The sequence below is a fragment of the Tachysurus fulvidraco genome, chromosome 17 (assembly GCF_022655615.1).
Source record: "Tachysurus fulvidraco isolate hzauxx_2018 chromosome 17, HZAU_PFXX_2.0, whole genome shotgun sequence".
NCBI lineage: Eukaryota > Metazoa > Chordata > Actinopteri > Siluriformes > Bagridae > Tachysurus > Tachysurus fulvidraco.
This window is the reverse complement of record NC_062534.1, coordinates 3,998,234-4,018,104: the sequence shown is the minus strand read 5'-3', so window position 1 is coordinate 4,018,104 and position 19,871 is coordinate 3,998,234. Positions and strand designations below refer to the sequence as shown.

The window sequence follows — 19,871 nt, the reverse complement described above, 5'->3', positions numbered from 1 at the left end:
TTACCCATCCATAGTAGCCCATAGATCAGGACAACATCACCACATATCAGCTCATACTATTAACTGTATGGTGATTGGCTGTGAGATCTAAAGGATACGTTACTGCTTTGGTACCGAAATGAGCTCCACACACCCTCGTTTTTCCATTCAGACCATATCTAAATCGAAGGGCTATCAACCTGAACAAAAAACATATCAGAACCTCCACCCCCCGAACATCCCAAGGAGGAAAAGAACATTCCATTTTGTAAACAACTGCTTACACTTCACCATGAACACAACATCACCACTCGTATAGTGAAGGGAAACCTTCACTCTATTAACTGGACGTCGACTCCATCCAGTGGCCGTGATCGTGTAGTAAAAACCTACAGCAGAAACTGACACAGAATCGATATCATGCTTTTAAATAATACTTTATTTAGCAGAATATACATTTTTTTCTGATATATTTTTTCCTGCATTCAACAAATAATATATACACAAATCAGAGACGGGCGTCACCGATGACATTGCGTGCATGTTGAACAGGCCGATAAGAGATAAACCCAAAATGGTGAATCGCTGATTTTTATGACCAGTAAATAAATCAAGAATAAACCACTACACACTCACGGTCCTTTAAAATTTAGAATAAATATTGGAATTGGAATGATACGAACTGAATATTCACCATTTTCACAAACATATGTCCATTAAATGAGGTTTAAGTCTTGCTTTGGGTGTGCAAATTCCTGAATCCCCTAATTGGTTAATTTCCACATTAACTAATGTGGTAGCTCAGTGGTAAAGGTGTTCGACTACTGATCGGAAGGTCATTGGTTCGAATCCCAGGTCCAACAAGTTACCACTGCAGGGCCCCTAAGCAAGGCCCTTAAAGCCCTCAATTGCTCAGGTGTATAAACTGAAATAAGACAATGTAAGTCACTCTGGATAAGAGTGTCTGCTAAATGCTGTAAAAGTAAATGTACTAAAGATGTTTCTAGAAAAAAATTTACCTTTAAGTCATTTGACACCCTTATCTATTTTTTAACTCATTTTATAAAACTAAGCAATTAAGGGGCCTTGCTCAGGGGCCCAGCAGTGGCAGCTTGGTGGATCTGAACTCACATCCTTCCAATTGGTAGACCAACACCTTAGCCACCAGGATTTTTGTGTATATTAACAAACCAAATTCAAGAGAGATGTGGTGTGTGTGTGTGTGTGTGTGTGGTTAGAGTTGAACTTGCTCTCAAAATAGAGTCTATTAAACATAGAATATGAGCCAATGAAGCAAAGCCAGAGGGGACAAAATGTTTACTTTATGTGCTGGAAATCATAACTGACCATAAAAAAGTTAATATTAATCATTTAAATCGTATAATTACAGTTATCAGCCTGTTTCAATACACTGGTCGTGTCAATTAAATCCAAACCATGATTAGATCAATTAATCTTGGAAATGTTGTCAACTTGGTCCTGTGGAAAGTTTCAAATCCCAAGGATTCATAAAAACACAGTTGGAATGAATTTTACAGTTAAAGGGATGACATCCGGTGACAAAAAATGTGTAGACACGTGATCAGATTAACGGAAAGTTAAGATATTCTGGGTAGGAAGATTTTCCGAGTGTGGCTGTAGGGATCAGAGATCAATTAGCCGTTAGTGAGATCAGAGATCGACCATTTCTGATCAAGAAGGTCTGGGGAGTTCCATCTTATTCCTAAAGTCCTACCTTAAACACACCATGTGTTCCTGGAGCTCATGTTGTGTACAGAAGTGTTGTTGTGCTGGAGCAGGTTCAGGCTTCTTAGTTCCAGTGGAGGAGAATCTTAAGGCTACAGACTACGAAGACATTTTACATATTTGTGCGTCCAGTTTAGTGGCAACAGTTAAAGGTAGAACCAGATTTGGTTGTTATGGTCAAGGGTCTGCATTCTTTTGCCCCTATAGTGTAGTTTTATTACTCATAGTTTTTCTAACCCTAACCCTAACCCTAGTGTTAACATGCCTGCTAGATGTGGCATGCAAAACAAACAAACAATTAGAATAGAGATCTGACTCAAACCTATGACCTCTGATTTTGTAGCCCATTCCAAAAAAATGGGTTTCCCTGTGCTCAAAGCTACTGTGCAAACGTTTGCTAGTGGTTTTGGCTCCACAATGTTCAGTTAGCTCTGTAATATGGGAAGCACATACAGTATGCTTTTCCAGTTCTTGACCCAAGCACCAAAATGTTGTGTGGAGTTAAAAGTAGCATTGATATTTATGTCTCTCTATAAGAGAAAGCAGGCTCTAAAAGCCCTGAGCTCGTTTCATTCGGCGTAAAAAGTTCCTCTTTTCTTCCAGAAGTTCCTGGATCCGTTTGTTGCGCGTTCGTTCCCGTAGGAAGACGCGTCCTCTTCTTGGAATGATGTTGTTCTCAGGGAACTCGATATCCACACCGGTAATTTGGAAATGGACTTCGATGGCATTGTTTTCCTCCTCTTTGTTGGCTGGACTGGCTGTTGACAACTTGTGTATCGTCGGTGATGAGGTGATCGTTGTCGCTGTGGTCGGCATGATCATAGATGGTGTTATTTGTTCAATACTTCCGTTAGGGTTTGATGTTTCTTCAAAAGTTGGCATTAGTGTTGTTAATATTAGAGCCATGCTGATATTAGTGACTGTTTCACTCGCATGCCAGCCTGAAGTGGTTAACTCATCATCCCCAATGGTTTGGATCAGCGTTCCAACTGTTTCAGGATTGGCATCTCTTTCGACTTGGGATTGATCGGGGTCAGGAGTGGGCGTAGTCGCCGTAGTGACGTGTAACTCATCCAGCCCACTGACACTATTGTTATCTTTATCAGCGTTGTGTATCGTAACATCTATAACGGACAAGGTGACGTTACCGCTTGTAGTCTGGGTTGTCATGGCGACTGGCGTCGGTGTGTTTGGCTCTGTGAAGAAGCTGCTTGCTGTGTTTATGTGCATTACGTTTGGAGTCGTAGCTTCAACCTTAGTGCCTGTTGTCAGGATCGTATATTCCCAGGCGTCATATTCTGTATATGCAATGCCTTCTGTGATACTTCTTCCCGATGGAGGACTTGTGGTATTCACAGTAAAACCTTGGCTTCTCGTGCTTACTTTTGGCGTAGTTAGAGTCAACTCCGTCGGTGTAGCGACAGCGATGCTCGTCGTGTTGTCAGCGCTGCAGGATTTGCAGCAGATGCGCTCGAACGCAGGTATCATGCAATATTGCTGAAGCATCGCCATCTTGCACAACATAGAGCGGTCGGTACGACACCGGGAGCCTATAACACAACAAAGTGAAGATGATGTAAAGAACGTAATGTAATATGATGCATAATGTATATTTAAAGGCAAGAAAACGTGTCGGTGTTTGCACAAGCAGAAAAGGAACAGAATAGGAGACGGTTCATTCAGCAATATAGGAAACAGCAAAACAGTATCAGTAGAATTTGCTTGGCATTTTTAATACATTCTCATTAATAGTCACTAGATTGCACATCCTCATCTACCTAGCCTTGTACTTGTACATGTGTAGATGCCTTGACTTTCAGATTATTTAGCCATCGTTTTGGTCAAACTGCCAAACAAAAAAAAAAATGTATTTTTGTTCATCGTGTAAATGAGTTCTATATAAATCTGGAGGTATGTGGAGTCACAATTTATTCACAAATAAACAAGAGAATGATTTCATTATTTTTTTGTATTTATATTTGAAATGATTGTGTCATTCTGTGTTTGGTTTGTGAAGGCATTTAACTTCAGTTCTGTCAGATGATAGCATACAGTTAGTGTTGGAGGTATGGTTCTGTTCTGGGCAGGAATCCACGCGCCCGTCCGTGCGCATGCATGGACCGAGCGGGGAGAGCAGCGACTACAAAATAGAATAGATATCCCCTATGACAGAACCGTTAATCATGCATAGTTTTTTTTTTTGGCAGATAAATGAATAAATGGATAAGTAAATAATTAAATAATTAGAGAGAGAGGTATATAGAGAGAGAACAATATGTGGAGATTTAAGACGTAAACTTGTACAACGAACACAGGTTCCGGCGTGGTGGAGTCGGGGTTGATGTAGGGAGTTCAAGCCGCAGCAGCAGCGACGCGCTAGAAGGCGGCTCAATGACCGGGAATTTAAATGGTCGGGTAATAGGATGTCGTAACCGGATTGGTGCACGTCATGGACAGCTGATTACCAGCTGATGCACGCTTGATGACGTAGCCTGCCAGAACTAACACGATGATTGATTTTTCAGTTTTTCGGATGAATCCTTACAGTAGAAAATCCTTACCAAGTGACGGATTACTCGATCGCTCTTAAGAACCCGAGGGCCAAATCTGTCCGGATATGAGTGGGTATTTTCCTGCATTCGTTTTCATGTTTGCTTCTTTAGCAGTAAGTGCTAGTGAAAAAAGGCACGACGGATAAAACCCTAGCGATTCTAGCAAGAAATGAAATGAAAATACTACACGTTTAGGTCTAAAATCAGAACCTAAACTGATCCTAATCTGTAAGAAACACAGACACAGAAAGGCCAAACGTATCGTCTTTTTCAGAACACATTTTTATTCCTACTTTTGCAGTTGTTCATGACAGAAACTGAAACAATGAGATGCACTTCCCGGCCCATTAAATATATAGATATAGACTTGTTCTCTTAAGAAAAATAAATTGACTGTATCGAAAGGTACAAGTTCACAGTAACTTTGGTAAAACACTTCATTACTTTGAGACCAGTCAATCCATTGGTAAATCAAATAGTCACAAAAATAAATCAATCGGTCATTGGTTAAATAAAATACAGGATTTCGATGACGATGTAAAAACTGGCATGGCACGTGTAAGTGTCATATATATGTATATATTTATATATATATATGTATATATTAAACATTTACAAAACATTAATAAAGTTTCCCTGATAAATCAAAGTGCATATAGACGCAGTGCACGTAAAGTCCATCTGAATGTTTTCCCCACATTAGCCAGCCAAGACGCAGCAGGCTGATTGAAGTAACCCAACAGTTACTCATAGGATATAATATTAACTTTTTTTTTCTGAGAAGTAAAGAGTTAACAGTCATAAACTTTATTAAATACAGTCAACACCAATGTTTATTTACAATATCGCACTGCGAGGTCTGGCTTTGCCCCACGTTCGCCGCACGGCTTTTTAGCACAAAACTTCGGATAGCTCGCTACATAGTCACAACAGAAATGTGTGTTTCACAATACAATAACACGTCTGAAGTGATAAAGAGAGGCCAAGTGTCACTTTTTTCTACCTTTTCCCTTCCTCCCGAACCCACTGGGTAGCCGGCGTTTTAGGGAGTGTGTTATGTTATCTCGGTTTGCTTGGTTCTGTAATGTTTGGTAGAAGCTGCCTCTGGTTCTGTGTGTTTGTTACGATACAATACGATACAATATACGAAACGGGTTCTATGAGTGAAGCCGTACTTTCGCAGAAAGAAATGCCGATACATTCAAATCCAGTATAAGGCATTGTTCTCACGCTCAGTGTCTCAAGAAGTGAAGTGAAGATGAAGGTGTATGAGGTATTTTCATGGATCACATTCTTTCGTGAGTCCATCAGAAACACACAGTCGCACACGTGACGGATACACTCGTGTCGAAAAACATGACGCATTCTCATCGATGTTAATGGCGTGTGAGGCTTGTGAAATGGGCCCCATCTAAAGAGCGGTCTCGGCAAGATAAAGAATGGAAGTAGAACGACAGACGACAGAGAGAGAGAGAAAAAAAAGTCTGATTTTGATTCTCTTTAAAATAAATAAATCATTTAAAAAATTGTAAAAATGGAGAGGCAACTGGCTGAGCATGTCCTGCATAATATAGATCTACCCTTTTCCCCCAGAAACACTTTACATCTGTTATTAAATTCTTCTAGCTCTGTATTTTATGTAAAATTTTAAAAATTACACATAACAGTCAAGGATTAAAGTGATTGATAGCAGTCAAAAGGGTAGGCAAATAAGCTACAGCTTATTTATGAAACAAATTATTAATTATGTTATTAATATATGTAATTCATATAAGTATGTATAAGTACAAATTATATATATATATATATATATATATATATATATATATATATATATATATATATATATATATATATAACCATAGCAAGCACAAATAAGCTGCATTTATTGAATATTATCTTTAACAGTCAAAGAGGATGGATGATGAGGTGGTGTGGTGTTCGATCGTGTGCCATAAAGCGACCCTGTGTTTTTTATTTATTTATTTTTTTCCCCCTGGAGATTCCACCTCACGTACACCATCGGATGCCAGCATGTATCCCAGCGCTTCAACAGTACTTCCCAAGTTTACAGGTTGGTATAAATCATATATCTCTGTTCCTGTTTGTTAGTCTTAAAATGGTCTAGGATGTGAAATGAGCAGTTAGCAAGTCCTTTTTTTTTTTTTTTTTTTTTTTAACTCCATTGTGACAAGTTCACACTCACAATAAAGCTTTAGTTATATGTTTCCTCACACACCTGCACCTCGGGCGGCACTTCGACATGGACGCCGTCAAATGTAGCCAATGGCAAAGGAGCACCTCGCAAACGGGCAGCTCCATCCCAAATAATCCTCAGCATCATCAACTGACCTCTCAGGGTGCAGATCAAACCGCAAACTCCACCCCCTTCTCCTGACAAACTTTTCGTTCACAATTTTTTTTTTTTTTTTTTTTTGGATAGATTTGTGCACAATTTCTGACTGGCCAGCGTTCACAACATAGAGCTCCACAAAGGAGAGAGAGAGAGAGAGAGAGAGAGAGAGAGAGAGAGAGAGAGAGAGAGAGAGAGAGAGAGAGAGAGAGAGAGAAAGAGAGAGAGAGAGAAATTGCCCCTTGTCAGAGATGCCCGGAGAAAGAGGACTACCACCCGGGAAAAGAGAAGCGATAGAGCATTGGTGCTGTGGGCTGATCAGGGAAGTTTGCCCAGCAGAGCGAAGGAGAGAGAGAGAGCAACATTCCAGCCCAAAGAGGAGAGAGAGAAAAGTGGCATGGCTTGGCTTGACAAGAATAGTCAGTGAGATAATGCACAAATGTATGTAGTCACACAATTAGAGTTTTTCTATACGGGCATCTGAACTTTAAAGCTTATCAATGTCACACAGACTAATAACTGACAAACAGCTCAGATAAATAGCTATAAAAAAGGAAACCCTGTCACATTAACTGTTGTTAATTAGCTAGAAATAAAATGATAAAAATTATAAATTTAATTCTAATCCCTTCAGAAATCTGTCATGTTTCTATCTGTTAGCTTGGTTAGCATGAAAGTATAGAATTATCACTACAGTTTATGCTAGCTAGCTAACTGGTAGAGTCTGTGGAAATACCTACGCTTGCTGTAGATACATGCTAATCATGTTCTTCTTTCTATTTGATGAATTCTATAGCTTAGAGATATACTTTATCTGCTTTACAATACACACACACACACACACACACACACACACACACACACACACACACACACACACACACACACACACACACACACACATACCTTGCTGCTTCATGTGGATGGAGTTTTTTCCCTGTGGTTTTGATTTAAAAAACAAAACAAAAAACCTGTTTCCTTTGTAGTGTGTATAAGAGGAAGTGTGGACTCACTTGGGCATGGGTCCATGCTGCAGGATCTCAGTGCCAGAGGTTTGGATTCCAAACACATTCCAATGGTATTGTCACGAGTATGACAGAGCACCTGCCTCTCTTGAGTCCCTTTGCCGCATGTCACCGAACACTAGAGGTATGATTAATACACACACACACACACACACACACACACACACACACACACACACACACACACACACACACACACACACACACACCTCTGAATATGAATTGTTTATAACAGGCTATAATTCAGTGACTCCTGAATTCACTGAATTTCTTCATTGAATTATTTCATTATTTCGCTAAATGCAACTCATCAGGAAAGGAAAGAACTTCCACAGGACATTAATAGAAAAAAAAAAAAAAAGCTGCCGAGGACTAGACAGAAATTCTTTAAGTTTAAAACACAGATTTCTGTGACTAATCGAAAACATTAACAGGAAGCACCGGTGCGAAACAAAACAAACACTCTAAAGTGTGTGTGTGGGTGTGTGTGTTACTTATTATCACCTTCTTACCTAAGGTAGTTACTTAAAGCATTATAAGGTAGCTGAGTGATGTTAGCTTCTTATTTTGACCTTTGCAAAGAATGAAGAATTTTATGTAGCTGAACCTTTACAAATTTTACTTCAATATGTCTGATCTGTAATATAAAATACAACCGATATCTTTTTGTTTTGTCTGAACTAAAGCGAAAGACAGATTTCAAAAGCTTATTGAACACCAGGATTGAAATAATACTGTATGTGTTTGTGTGTTCATAGAAATCGCACCTGTGACCATGGCCCTAGTTTCCACTCAGCAGGACAGAGCATGCGGTTGCAGTTCTGTCTCGCCTCAGGACGTTCATCGCTGCAGTATCGACTCCGGATTGACTTGAACTTTCCATCACTGAGCGGCTGAACGCAGCGCACTGAGCGTGTCTGAGTCCCAAATCTACCACAGGACTTACTGCACTCACCCCAATCCCCACTCACCCAGCTACAGAACACACACACACGGTATTTATTATAGAAAACAGTTATCACATTACATTACATTACATTTGCAGCATTTGTCAGCATTATGGTTATCACAATCCATATAAAAGCTCTGACATCAGTTCTGACAGTTCTATGCCTTACATAGGTCAGTATTTTGTAATAATCAGTAACACAAAAACAATAAAAAAAATGTTTTAACTTAAAGGCAGAGGAAAAAAGATGAATGAACGAGAAGGGGAATGATTGTTTATATGTGTAATAAGGGGTAACGTCATTAAATGTAAATAGAAATGGATAAAAAGTACATTTGCCTACTCTTTTGTACATAAGCATATATAAGTGCATACTACTACTACTACTACTACTACTACTACTAATAATAATAATAATAATAACTAGAATGTACATTTCCTGAAGAAAATGTGAATGGTGCTTGCACATGGCAAGTTCCCCTCATCGAGCTGAGTGTTTTGATACATGACATGTCCATGTTGTGCTAACTTTTTGATTTCGCTTATTTTGGGGGCGGGGTTACATGTGACGTCAGTTTCCCTCATCGAGCTGAGTGTTTTGATACATGACATGTCCATGTTGTGCTAACTTTTTGATTTCAGCTCATTTTGGGGGCGGGGCTACAAGTAACGTCACGTGAATACCCAGTGAGGTGCCAATACTTTTGGACAAAAGTTGCTACTGAAATAAAACTTTGTCCGGAGTAAGGTCCTAAAGGAGCCGGTCGTGTTTGGTGTAAATCGCTCGAAAACTTGCCGAGTTATAAACCTCCAAAATTTATAATGGAAGTCTATGGGGAAAAAAACCCAATTTGAGCTTCCGTACCGGGAATTCCAGAATTCCGATCGCTTATAAAAGTCATAGCACACCTCTCCTCAATGAGCCGGTCAATTTGACACCTCATTCATGGGTCTAGGACAAAAGCTGCGGGACAAGTTACGTGCCAAAGTTTTGTCCGGCACAATAACAAGAATGTTATTGTTTATACACCATTAATTAATTAATAATACCCCAATACCCTACTATACCCTTGTAATAATACACACACACACAAACACACACAAACTTACGTACATGGGCTGAGCGCATTCTCGTAGATAGCAGTCCCTGAAGATGACAGAAGGCTTTTTGATTTTCTCACAGAAGCGCCTGTGCACCAGCCTCATCTCAGCGTTCTTACGGCAACCGTAGCGTGTCATCTGTGTACCTTATAGACAAAAATGAGAACACACACAAACAGAGAGCTGTTTATTATGCAATAGCTGCACGCCAAGCTAAAAACACTCACACGATACAATTTGGATTCTCTTTCTCTACTTTTCTTCTCCTCATAGAACAAGCCAATACACAGAGGTATGCTATTAAGATGCGATACCTGTCCCGCAGGTCTTGGAGCAAGGAGTCCACTTCTTAACCACCCAGGAGTAGGGCACTGCATTGTCAGGCACCATGTTGTTCTCGTTGGCTCTGTCGCTCAGCTGATCAAAGTCGGTAATGTATTTGACCGAAACCTTCGCCTTTGCTGAGCTATGCATCCGGATCTGAGCGACAAATGTATAAACGTTAGAAAACAAAGTTAGAAAGTGACAAGTCTTTCTTTTTTTTTTTAACCAGAATCCCTGCCATTTTAATGTAAATGGGATGTTGTACCCTAATGGTTAAGGTGTTGAAGTACTGATTAGAAGGTTGTGAGTTCAAGTCCCAGGTCAACCAAGCTGCCACCACTGGGCCAGTGAGCAAGGCCCTTAACCGTCAATTGCTCAGTTGTATAAAATGTGATAAAATGTAAGTCGCTCTGGATGAAGGCGTTTACCAAATGCTGTAAATGTACTGTAAAGTAGGTGGGGCTAATCGTGAGTAAACCTTGAGTGACACTTTTACTTTTAATCTGCATGTCCACAGTAGAAGTCTTCACGGGTCCACTTAGATCGGAAAAACCGAGGTCCGACCCGAGACACAAGCGGGTTCGGGTCTAAAAGTTTCACGTGTGCCTCGGACACGGGTCGGGTATAATAATAGCGGTGTCGGGTCTCGGGTAATTTAAAATGATTGTGTTTTTACCGAACGGACCCGAGAAGACTCGGACTACCGTATCTCTCGTGTATGCATCGACTCGAGTCCTTTTCCAACCTCTCCTCTGTTTGCTAAAGGCCGCTTGCGACATGTGGCTGGCGACGTGTGGCTGGCGGTAAGCAAATTTTCGTTGAAACAGACCTGTCAATCAATTTTGAGTCCACGCTGTAGCGGTTACTTTAGTGTAGAGTTACGCAACATTCGGGTCCGGTCGGGTTAAAAGAAAATTGGCTTAACTTTTTCGGCTTTGTCTTCCATCGGGTCTTTCTTAAAAAAATAAAGATATATGCACGTCGATTTCGGGTAAAAAGTGATTCGGGTCACTTCGGTTCAAGTATATTTCTTTAGACCTGAGAAGACCTCTAGTCCACCGTAGCCAGGTAAGATTATCCAGTGTTTTAAAGAAAGTGTAAATCTTTAGAGCGGGCATCGTAATCGTAAATTTAATTAATAAAGTGTGCTTACCATGATAACGACATCGTTCTTCAGAGGTCCGTTGGTCTGAATGCTGTCTTTGTAATTCTTGTTCTCGTACTGCCATTCCAGCCCTTTCTCAATGACCGAACGGGTTTCTGGGTAATCTCCATGAGAGTTCAGGAAGAAATCACCGGTCGCTTTGTTTTTCACAGCTACACAAACATACGATAAAATAAACACAACACAAAATGCACAATTATTCACAAATATCACAATTTGCGTGCAATTCATTCGTTTCCAAATTCTTTAAATTTTTATTTACCCAAAATATGAGCAGTTCCGTTGAGTTCCTGGATAAGCAGATGCCTCGCTCCTCTAGGAATTTCAAGCACTTTAATAACACCTATAAGGCCAAGACACAAAACGTATTTTTGTCGCATGTTTTAGTCTCAAAAACACAATAACCTCTCTAATTTATCGGCACTTTGTTCGATTAAAGCCTACCTTTCTTATCAGTGAAGGTGAAGTTGAACCTGTGAGTCTTGCATCTGGTTCCATCCCCCCCACACACACCGCACTTGTCCTCCTGGAGCGGTGAACCCACCACGTTCTCACAGCCCAATTTCTGAAAATACAGAGAAATATCAATAGCAAATACAAATCGCAAACCCACACACCTACGAGTACACATTTGCCAACAGGCTCACCTCGCACTCGCCATATACACACACGCTGTAGGGGTCTTTGTAGGAGCAGCGGCTGCCCGGTTCCACCAGCTCCTGCATGTTCACCACCACACGTGTCTCTTTGGACTGGCAGTACAAGGTGCAGCGCTGTTTAGCTACAGGAAATGATAGAGAATATTTGACAGAGAGTATTAGCTTTAAATTGATCACGACTGCTACCTTTTACACTGCCCTGTCATACGGCTAAGTACGGTGACCCATACTCAGAATTCGTTCTCTGCATTTAACCCATCCAAAGTGCACACAAACAGCAGTGAACACACACCCGGAGCCGTGGGCACCCATTTATGCTGCGGCGCCCGGGTTCGGTGCCTTGCTCGAGGGCACCTCAGTCGTGGCCGGCCCAAGACTCGAACCCACAACCTTAGGGTTAGGAGTCAGACTCTCTAACCATTAGGCCTCGACTTCCCCAAAATATCAATGCACTCTCATTGCTGGTCACAAACCCAGATCAAAATGGAGGATTGCATCAGCACATCTGGCTCAACGACTGTGCCGAATCATATATTCAGATTATATCATGGAAGAAAGAAAACCACAACAGGATACATGATCCATACCTCTTTTACTTTTACAGTAACAGAGATCATACCTGACATGTCATAAAATCTATGTCTCCTTCCATGGAACCGGCAAGTCACACAGGCCACGCCCCTTTCAGTGGGACTGACCCACTCAAGTTTGAGCTTGAGGTCTCAAGTCAGCAATCATCATTCAGCACAACAAAAGAATAGTGTATATAGTGATTAGTCACCACTACAGTACCTATTTATCCTGGAAGATGACCGGCTAGACCAGGGGTCGGCAACCTTAAACACTCAACGCGCCATTTGGACCCGTTTCCCACAGAAAAAAACACAGGGAGTGAAGTGAACTAAAATGAAGATAACACACCGCATATATATCGTTTTTTTACCTTTATGGAAAGTATAGAAAAAAACTGTAGTGTGTTGCATTTATGAAATCAACGACCTGCTACCGAGTAAACCAAATTTTATTTCTGCAGGCAAACAAAAATATTCTGAACAGTTTGAACTGACCTTAAGTAAAAAGACGCTGGGTCGAAGGTTACTTTCTAATAAAATGTTCAACGTCTAATCGAGTCCTCTTCGTATTCATGACATCAACATTTTAACTCGCATTTTAAAATGCGTCTGCTTCTGTGTCGGATTTCGCAAGTCGGCAGTTATGACGCGTATTTTGAGCGACAACACAATTAAACGCGGGTTATTTTAATGTTACAAGAGCATCATGATCTTAGAATTTAGAATTCCATTTTTAAAAAACTTTAACTAACTAAAATAGAAGAAATTTAAATTAAATATTTATTTTCCAAATCTACAGGGAGCCACAGCAGAGGGATGAAAGAGCCACTTGCGGCTCCGGAGCCGCGGGTTGCCGACCCCTGGGCTAGGAGAGCAAATTTGTAAGGAAGCTTTTTTTGTTGGGTAGATTAGTTAGTCCGTTAAAGTTCTTCAACATTACAATTCTATGGAGTCTTTCCTAAATGAGGTGAGTGTAACATTTCTATTATTGTGCCATGCCAATTCGTTTGTCCAGGCATCAACAAACACATGCTTGGGTTTTTTTTCTTGCCCCATCCATCCCAAATACTCACATATAAGGTCCTCATAACAGTTTGTGCTTCTTTGGTGTTTACAGGCTGCAAATCATGGACACAGGAGGAGGCAAACCCTGTAGATTTGCTAACATACCTGGAACCGAGTTGCTTCTAAAATCCATTCATCTGTTATTGATTTGACATCAAGTCTGTAAGACCCCGGAAGTCCCAGCTTAGTTAAGATCCAGTTTGGCTGTTCATGCTGTGATCATAAGATCAAGGCTCGCAGCTGAGGAGTTACTAGTTCTGTGGTGATAACAAATACTTCAGGCACAGCCTGTTCGAGAAGCTCAAGCTTGTGGAGGAAGTTGATGGAAGCAGGACATGAAGACATTCATTCATTCATTTTCTACCGCTTATCCGAACTACCTCGGGTCACGGGGACAAAACTACCTCGGGTCTCAGGCGTCATAGGGCATCGAGGCAGGATACACCCTGGACGGAGTGCCAACCCATCGCAGGGCAAACACACACTCTCATTCACTCATTCACTCTCATTCACTCATTCACTCACACACTACGGACAATTTTTCCAGAGATGCCAATCAACCTACCATGCATGCTTTGGACCGGGGGAGGAAACCGGAGTACCCGGAGGAAACCCCCGAGGCACGGGGAGAACATGCAAACTCCACACACACAAAGCGGAGGTGGGAATCGAACCCCCAACCCTGGAGGTGTGAGGCGAACGTGCTAACCACTAAGCCACCGTGCCCCCCGACATGAAGACATGTTAGTGGGAAAATAATTAAAGGTGGGTTTGTGTCATGTGATACAGTGTTGATTCATTTCCAATCATTTCCGATAACACGTCAAATCTTTTATCCATCGAGTACCGGCAACGCTGGCAAACGTATTAAAGAACGAGATGTCGACGGCTACAAAACAAATTCGTTCCTGTCATCACTTATATTACAGCAGCTAGAAACGGTTGTCCCCTCACCAGCGTCTCTTTTTGTATCACAACAAGCTGCTCGTTATTATAAAGACGCAATCCGTCTCGCAAAAGCGTACTTCCGTCTCACACGCAGCGTTCCCAGCCGACGGTGTTCAGAAGCGCTTCTGACAAACCATAAAGCCTCTGTCACTTGCACTGACAGCCACGAAGGAGGCAGGAGAAGAGAGGGAGAGCGAAATACTTTCCGACTGATAAACAGAGTTTTTAATTGCTGCAGCTGCATCGTAAAATATTGTGTCTGGTGCACTGATTGAAACTGGCAAATCTTTACAGCTCAACAGCATGTTATCAAAAAAAAACCAAAAACATAGCGTCTCATATATCAGAACAGTTAATAATGATGAAAACACTGGAGACGTAGAATATTTCTGTGGCTTGTCACCATCACTTGAGCTCTGCATCAAATCAATATCACTTTACTAAATCCTACCAGATGCATTTGAGCTAGAAAAACTGGGCTCAGGGATAAATAATAATCCAGGCATAGAACTCTACATACATTGTTCTGTTTTGCTGTCAAATCTCTACAACTCCAAAAGTCCCTACTTAGCTAAGATCCACTTTGGCTGTTTCCTGTCATTCTTGTGAGATCCAGGCTCACAGCTGAGGAGTTAACGGTTCTGTGGAGATTACACTCCACAGAAGATGCTCGAAGGAACTCAAGCTCACGGAGGACATTGATGAAAGACAAAAGGAGGCAATGGAGCTGGTGGCTGTAATGTGACCATGTTTTTGCCCTTTCACAGATCTCTGGAGCTGAAAACATGCAACAAGGACAGATTTATAAGTCTCTGTTTAAACAGAGTGAAATCAGGCGAAAAGAAAGTCTGTGTAGACTTATATAAGCAGTGGAAAGCTACAGATCTTGACCACTACCTATAAACACCCCCCACACACACACCCTAACTAAATAAATAAATAAATAAATAAATCGGGGGCACGGTGGCTTAGTGGTTAGCACGTTCTCCTCACACCTCCAGGGTCGGGGGTTCGATTCCCGTCTCCGCCTTGTGTGTGTGGAGTTTGCATGTTCTCCCCGTGCCTCGATGGGTTGGCACTCCTTCCAGAGTGTATCCTGCCTTGATGCCTGATGATGCCCCAAGGCAGTTCGGATAAGCGGTAGAAAATGAATGAATAAATCTGGTATAGAAAATGTGGACTGAGTAAAGAAAAGGTCAAGTGTAAAACTCTGTAACATAAAATCAATAGATACATTTTAACCAATATATATATATATATATATATGCTATGCTATCAAAGGCTTTTGACACCCTGTCATGTTGTCAGTCAGCTTCTGATAGCAGCCCGTTCTTGGAGTTTGTCAGAATTTGTTGGTCCATTTTTGGACATTTTTCCAACCGTGGGACAATTTTGTTTGTTCACCTGCCTCTTAAGGATTGACCACAAGTTCTCAATGGGTTTAAGATCTGGGGAGCTTCCTGGACATGGACCTAAAATGTTAATGTTCTGTTCCCCCGAAATTAAAAAAAATATATATATATATATATATATACATATATATATATATATATATATATATATATATATATATTATATATATATATTTTTTTTTTTTCCAGCACAATGTAGTATTATTATTAACAGTACTATTGAAATAAATAAATAAATATCATGTATCATGTTTTTGTATTCATTATTTACTATTTATTATGTACTAATTATTATCAGCCTCCAATTTTTTTTTTTGCATTGTTTATCGTGAACCTCAGACAAAGGGATTGCATCTTGGCCAAGCTGATAGCATGCAAGGTCTGGTCTGTGCTGGAGGTCTGAATACAGATTTAATCCTAGCGATACATTCTCACTACTCACTGCTTCCCTTTCACTCAGCTCTGAATACAACACTTAGTGTCTGACTTGCTCGTTGTTTGGTTACTTACGGTCAGGGTGCTCATAAGGCAGCCAGTGGTGTTTCATGTTGTGGTACTCAAACTTGCTGTCCATGGAGCTGCACTGCTCGGCCCTGTAGTCCCGGTACGGGTCCTCACAGTCATGAGTGTTACACACTCTGAACTGGTAGTTCGAGCCGGTGCAGGTGCGTCCACCATTAGCAGGACTAGAGAAAATAGAAGTAAAGCAGATAATAATAGTAATACTTCTATTTAAAGGTGATTAATTATCCAAGCAACGTTCTTGACGAAGACACCACCGTTTTCTCCACCAATGTAAAAAAAAAAAAAAACTCCACCCAGAATCAAAGAAAACATGTTTATGATAAAATTCGTATGATGCGTTCAGTAAAGTACTGGCTAAAGTACTACAATATTTTGGTTGGTGTTGTATTTCTGTTATTTCTGTGAGAAGTTAGAGGCTGTGATGTAAAATCAAAAGTAAGGAAGGTTTAGGTCCTAAAAAACACGAGAGGTTTAATGTCATATCGGTGTGAAACGGAACACCAGGTATGTTTATATGACGGTGTTGTCGATCCGAATGAATCCAATCTGATTCGGATTCGTATTCAGGTCCAGAAAGTACTGTTTACACTGAATATTGCAATCCTTTGAAAAAATCTGGGAAAAAGAAGTGACATAGATCTGAAATAATCTGGTAAATAGGAACAAATATAATCTCGCTATTTTCCGAAAATATTCCGAATATCTTTTGTTAAACGTTCGCGATATGTTTTGAAATCCGATTTAGAAGAAAATGGACATTCGAGCCATGGGAAGGTTTCGAATCTCACTACTTTCTTAATCATATTTCAGACAAAAAATATTTGGAATATTTGCAGAAAAATAGCGAGATTTGATTTTTCCGACGGAGGTGTTTACTGTACTGTACGTGGAGGTTTTTTTTTAATCCGATTACTAATAATTTTTTGGTCGCATGTAAACGTAGCAGAATTTGATGCAGACTAGTGGGTTTCCGAGAACCTGGATGTTTGTGTCATGTGATCGTTTCCTTAAATATTGAATAGTAAATGCTGATAAATGAACTAGAATTAATGACTAGTTTGAATATAAACCAATGTAATCGTATGCGGCGTTAAATGATAAGCGCTGGATGTTAGATATTTTAGAAGCCCACGGCGATAAAGCTAGTCGACGCATTTGTGAATATAAAGCGATGCTTTATACCGTTAGCTGAGGTTTTAATGTTTTTTTTATTTTTTTTATTCAGTCTGTGATAGTCTGTAATTTGGTAAGACATGGATGGAGGAAAAAACACACATAAAAATCACAGTGGAGTCTCTGTAAAATCTGTTAAATAAGAATTTACCCTTGTTTCTGTATTAAGAGTTTTTTCTTGGATGCTAAAAAAATGTCAATTATATAGAATACAATCATTAGTTAGTTATTCATGGCAGATTATTTCTGTTTAGTACCGTGGATTGTCACAAGCGCGAGTGCGGAATTGAAGTCCTCTTCCGCAAAGCCGATTGCAGGCACCGTACTCGCTCCACATGCCCCAGTTCCCATCTCGCTTTATGATGTCTGGAGTTAACCACACACAGTGTCCTTTAAAGCAGTGCTGAGACGGCGAGACACGGAGACAGAGAGACGGAAAGTAAACACAAACTATACTCTTTGTTTATATTGCAGATATTCTTGTGTAAGTGGCCAAGCGTTAAGTTAGCACCTTGCCGTCTCCACATATCGTTCCGTCGATCGGCGGTCCTTTTTTGGTCTTGCAGAAGAACGGATTGTCTGGATGAGCGCACCACAGCTGCTTACATGGGTCAAAGGGACGGTACTGAAGAAGAACAAGCACAAACAAGATTACTGACACGGTGACTCAGCGGCACGTGAAACAGTCATATGCATTTGTCTCGGAGAAGCCCGTCGACGTGGATGTATCGCTCTGGTTCACGGAGTAACAGATAATACGACAGCAACACTTTAAGGCAACCTGTTATGTTGTTGTTGTTCTTTTGGCTGCTCCCTGGTTGGGGTCGCCACTGCGGACCATCTGGTCCATGTACAGTATATGATTTGGCACATGTTTTACGCCGGATGCCCTTCGAGATGCAACCATCACATTTTATCCATGCTTGGGACTTGCAATGAGAGTTAGCTCTTTATTGGCTGGGTTAGCTTTAGCTCCCTGGGTTAAGGCACTGAGAGCGTGAGGACCCTACAAGAGGACCCTAATTATTTTAGATTTACGAGATCTATGTCTGCAGTCACAATTTTAAACACATACACTCAATTACTTGGGGCATGAAAACCTTTATTATCGCAACATATACATTATACCACAGTGGAATTTGTTTCTTAGGAGGTTGGGGTCGGAGTGCAAGGGCAGCTTTGATACAGCAACCCTTAAGGGAGGGTTAAGGGCCTTGCTTAATGGTCCAACAGTGGAAGCTTGGCAGTGCTGGGCCTTGAACCCTTGAGTCACCAATGTCCCTCAATGACAATCATTCATTCATTCATTTTCTACCGCTTATCCGGACTTCTCGGGTCACGGGGAGCCTGTGCCTATCTCAGGTGTCATCGGGCATCGAGGCAGGATACACCCTGGACGGAGTGCCAACCCATAACAGGGCACACACATACACTCTCATTCACTCACACACTCACACTACGGACAATTTTCCAGAGATGCCAATCAACCTACCATGCATGTCTTTGGACCGAGGGAGGAAACCGAAGAACCCGGAGGAAACCGCCGAGGCACGGGGAGAACATGCAAACTCCACACACACAAGGCGGAGGCGGGAATCGAACCCCCAACCCCGGAGGTGTGAGGCAAACATACTAAGCCACCGTGCCCCCCAATGACAATCAGATTAATATTATTTTCTCTTCTATAAGAAGTTATCAAAACTAGGAAATGTAAATAATATACGGTGCCAAGACAAGCTTCGATTTGACAGGAAAGCTATGATAAGTCATATAACTACTCTTTATGACCACGGTGAGCAGAAAAGCATGTTAAAAATGCACAACATGCTAAACTACTGCACAACAGCAGAAAGCCTCACGTGTACTGTACAAGGCTACACGTGTGCGTGCGTACAGACTCGCAAAATTCGAACAGATGCTTTTCCAAATTTTCGACTGTTTCGTGTCGCACCATGCCGCGTAAACTCTGGAGTCTGCTGTGCAGAAAACGTACAGTGATCCTTAAAGAGTTACTGTCTCACTAAACAAATATGTAAGGATATACATGCAAACCAAAACATAGCGATGAAGAACCACGTTTTCAGTCATGGAGATTCTGACAGCATTAAAACCAACACCACAGTGAGCTTACGGATGTTAGCTAGCAATGCCACATGACCACCACTCGACATGAACGAGAGCAAAAACAGACAGAGGAATGAAAATCGAATTAGAATTGTATTCTTCTGGAGTTGTTTGAAAGGGTTTGTCTTGACTTCTTGCTTTCATTTTATTATAAAGTCGGATACATTTTCTGAATGCTCAACACGTCTCAATAAAAAGA

General features: G+C 41.0%; 1 protein-coding gene across 1 annotated transcript in view; it reads right to left on the bottom strand.

Annotated features, from left to right (window-relative positions):
• Nucleotides 1-397: 397 nt before the first annotated feature.
• Nucleotides 398-19,871, bottom strand: part of LOC113646004 (A disintegrin and metalloproteinase with thrombospondin motifs 2-like) — a 161,487-nt gene continuing 142,013 nt past the window's right edge. The window contains exons 10-22 of the mRNA XM_047802651.1: nt 18,060-18,173; nt 17,806-17,951; nt 16,361-16,536; nt 11,842-11,975; nt 11,639-11,759; nt 11,457-11,537; nt 11,183-11,346; nt 10,020-10,185; nt 9,719-9,851; nt 8,423-8,630; nt 7,644-7,773; nt 5,757-5,773; nt 398-3,369 (exon numbers count right to left, since the gene is read on the bottom strand). Of these exons, the coding sequence (XP_047658607.1) occupies nt 2,275-3,369; nt 5,757-5,773; nt 7,644-7,773; nt 8,423-8,630; nt 9,719-9,851; nt 10,020-10,185; nt 11,183-11,346; nt 11,457-11,537; nt 11,639-11,759; nt 11,842-11,975; nt 16,361-16,536; nt 17,806-17,951; nt 18,060-18,173 (2,685 nt within the window). The 3' untranslated portion in view covers nt 398-2,274. The remainder of the gene's footprint in view (nt 3,370-5,756; nt 5,774-7,643; nt 7,774-8,422; nt 8,631-9,718; nt 9,852-10,019; nt 10,186-11,182; nt 11,347-11,456; nt 11,538-11,638; nt 11,760-11,841; nt 11,976-16,360; nt 16,537-17,805; nt 17,952-18,059; nt 18,174-19,871) is intronic.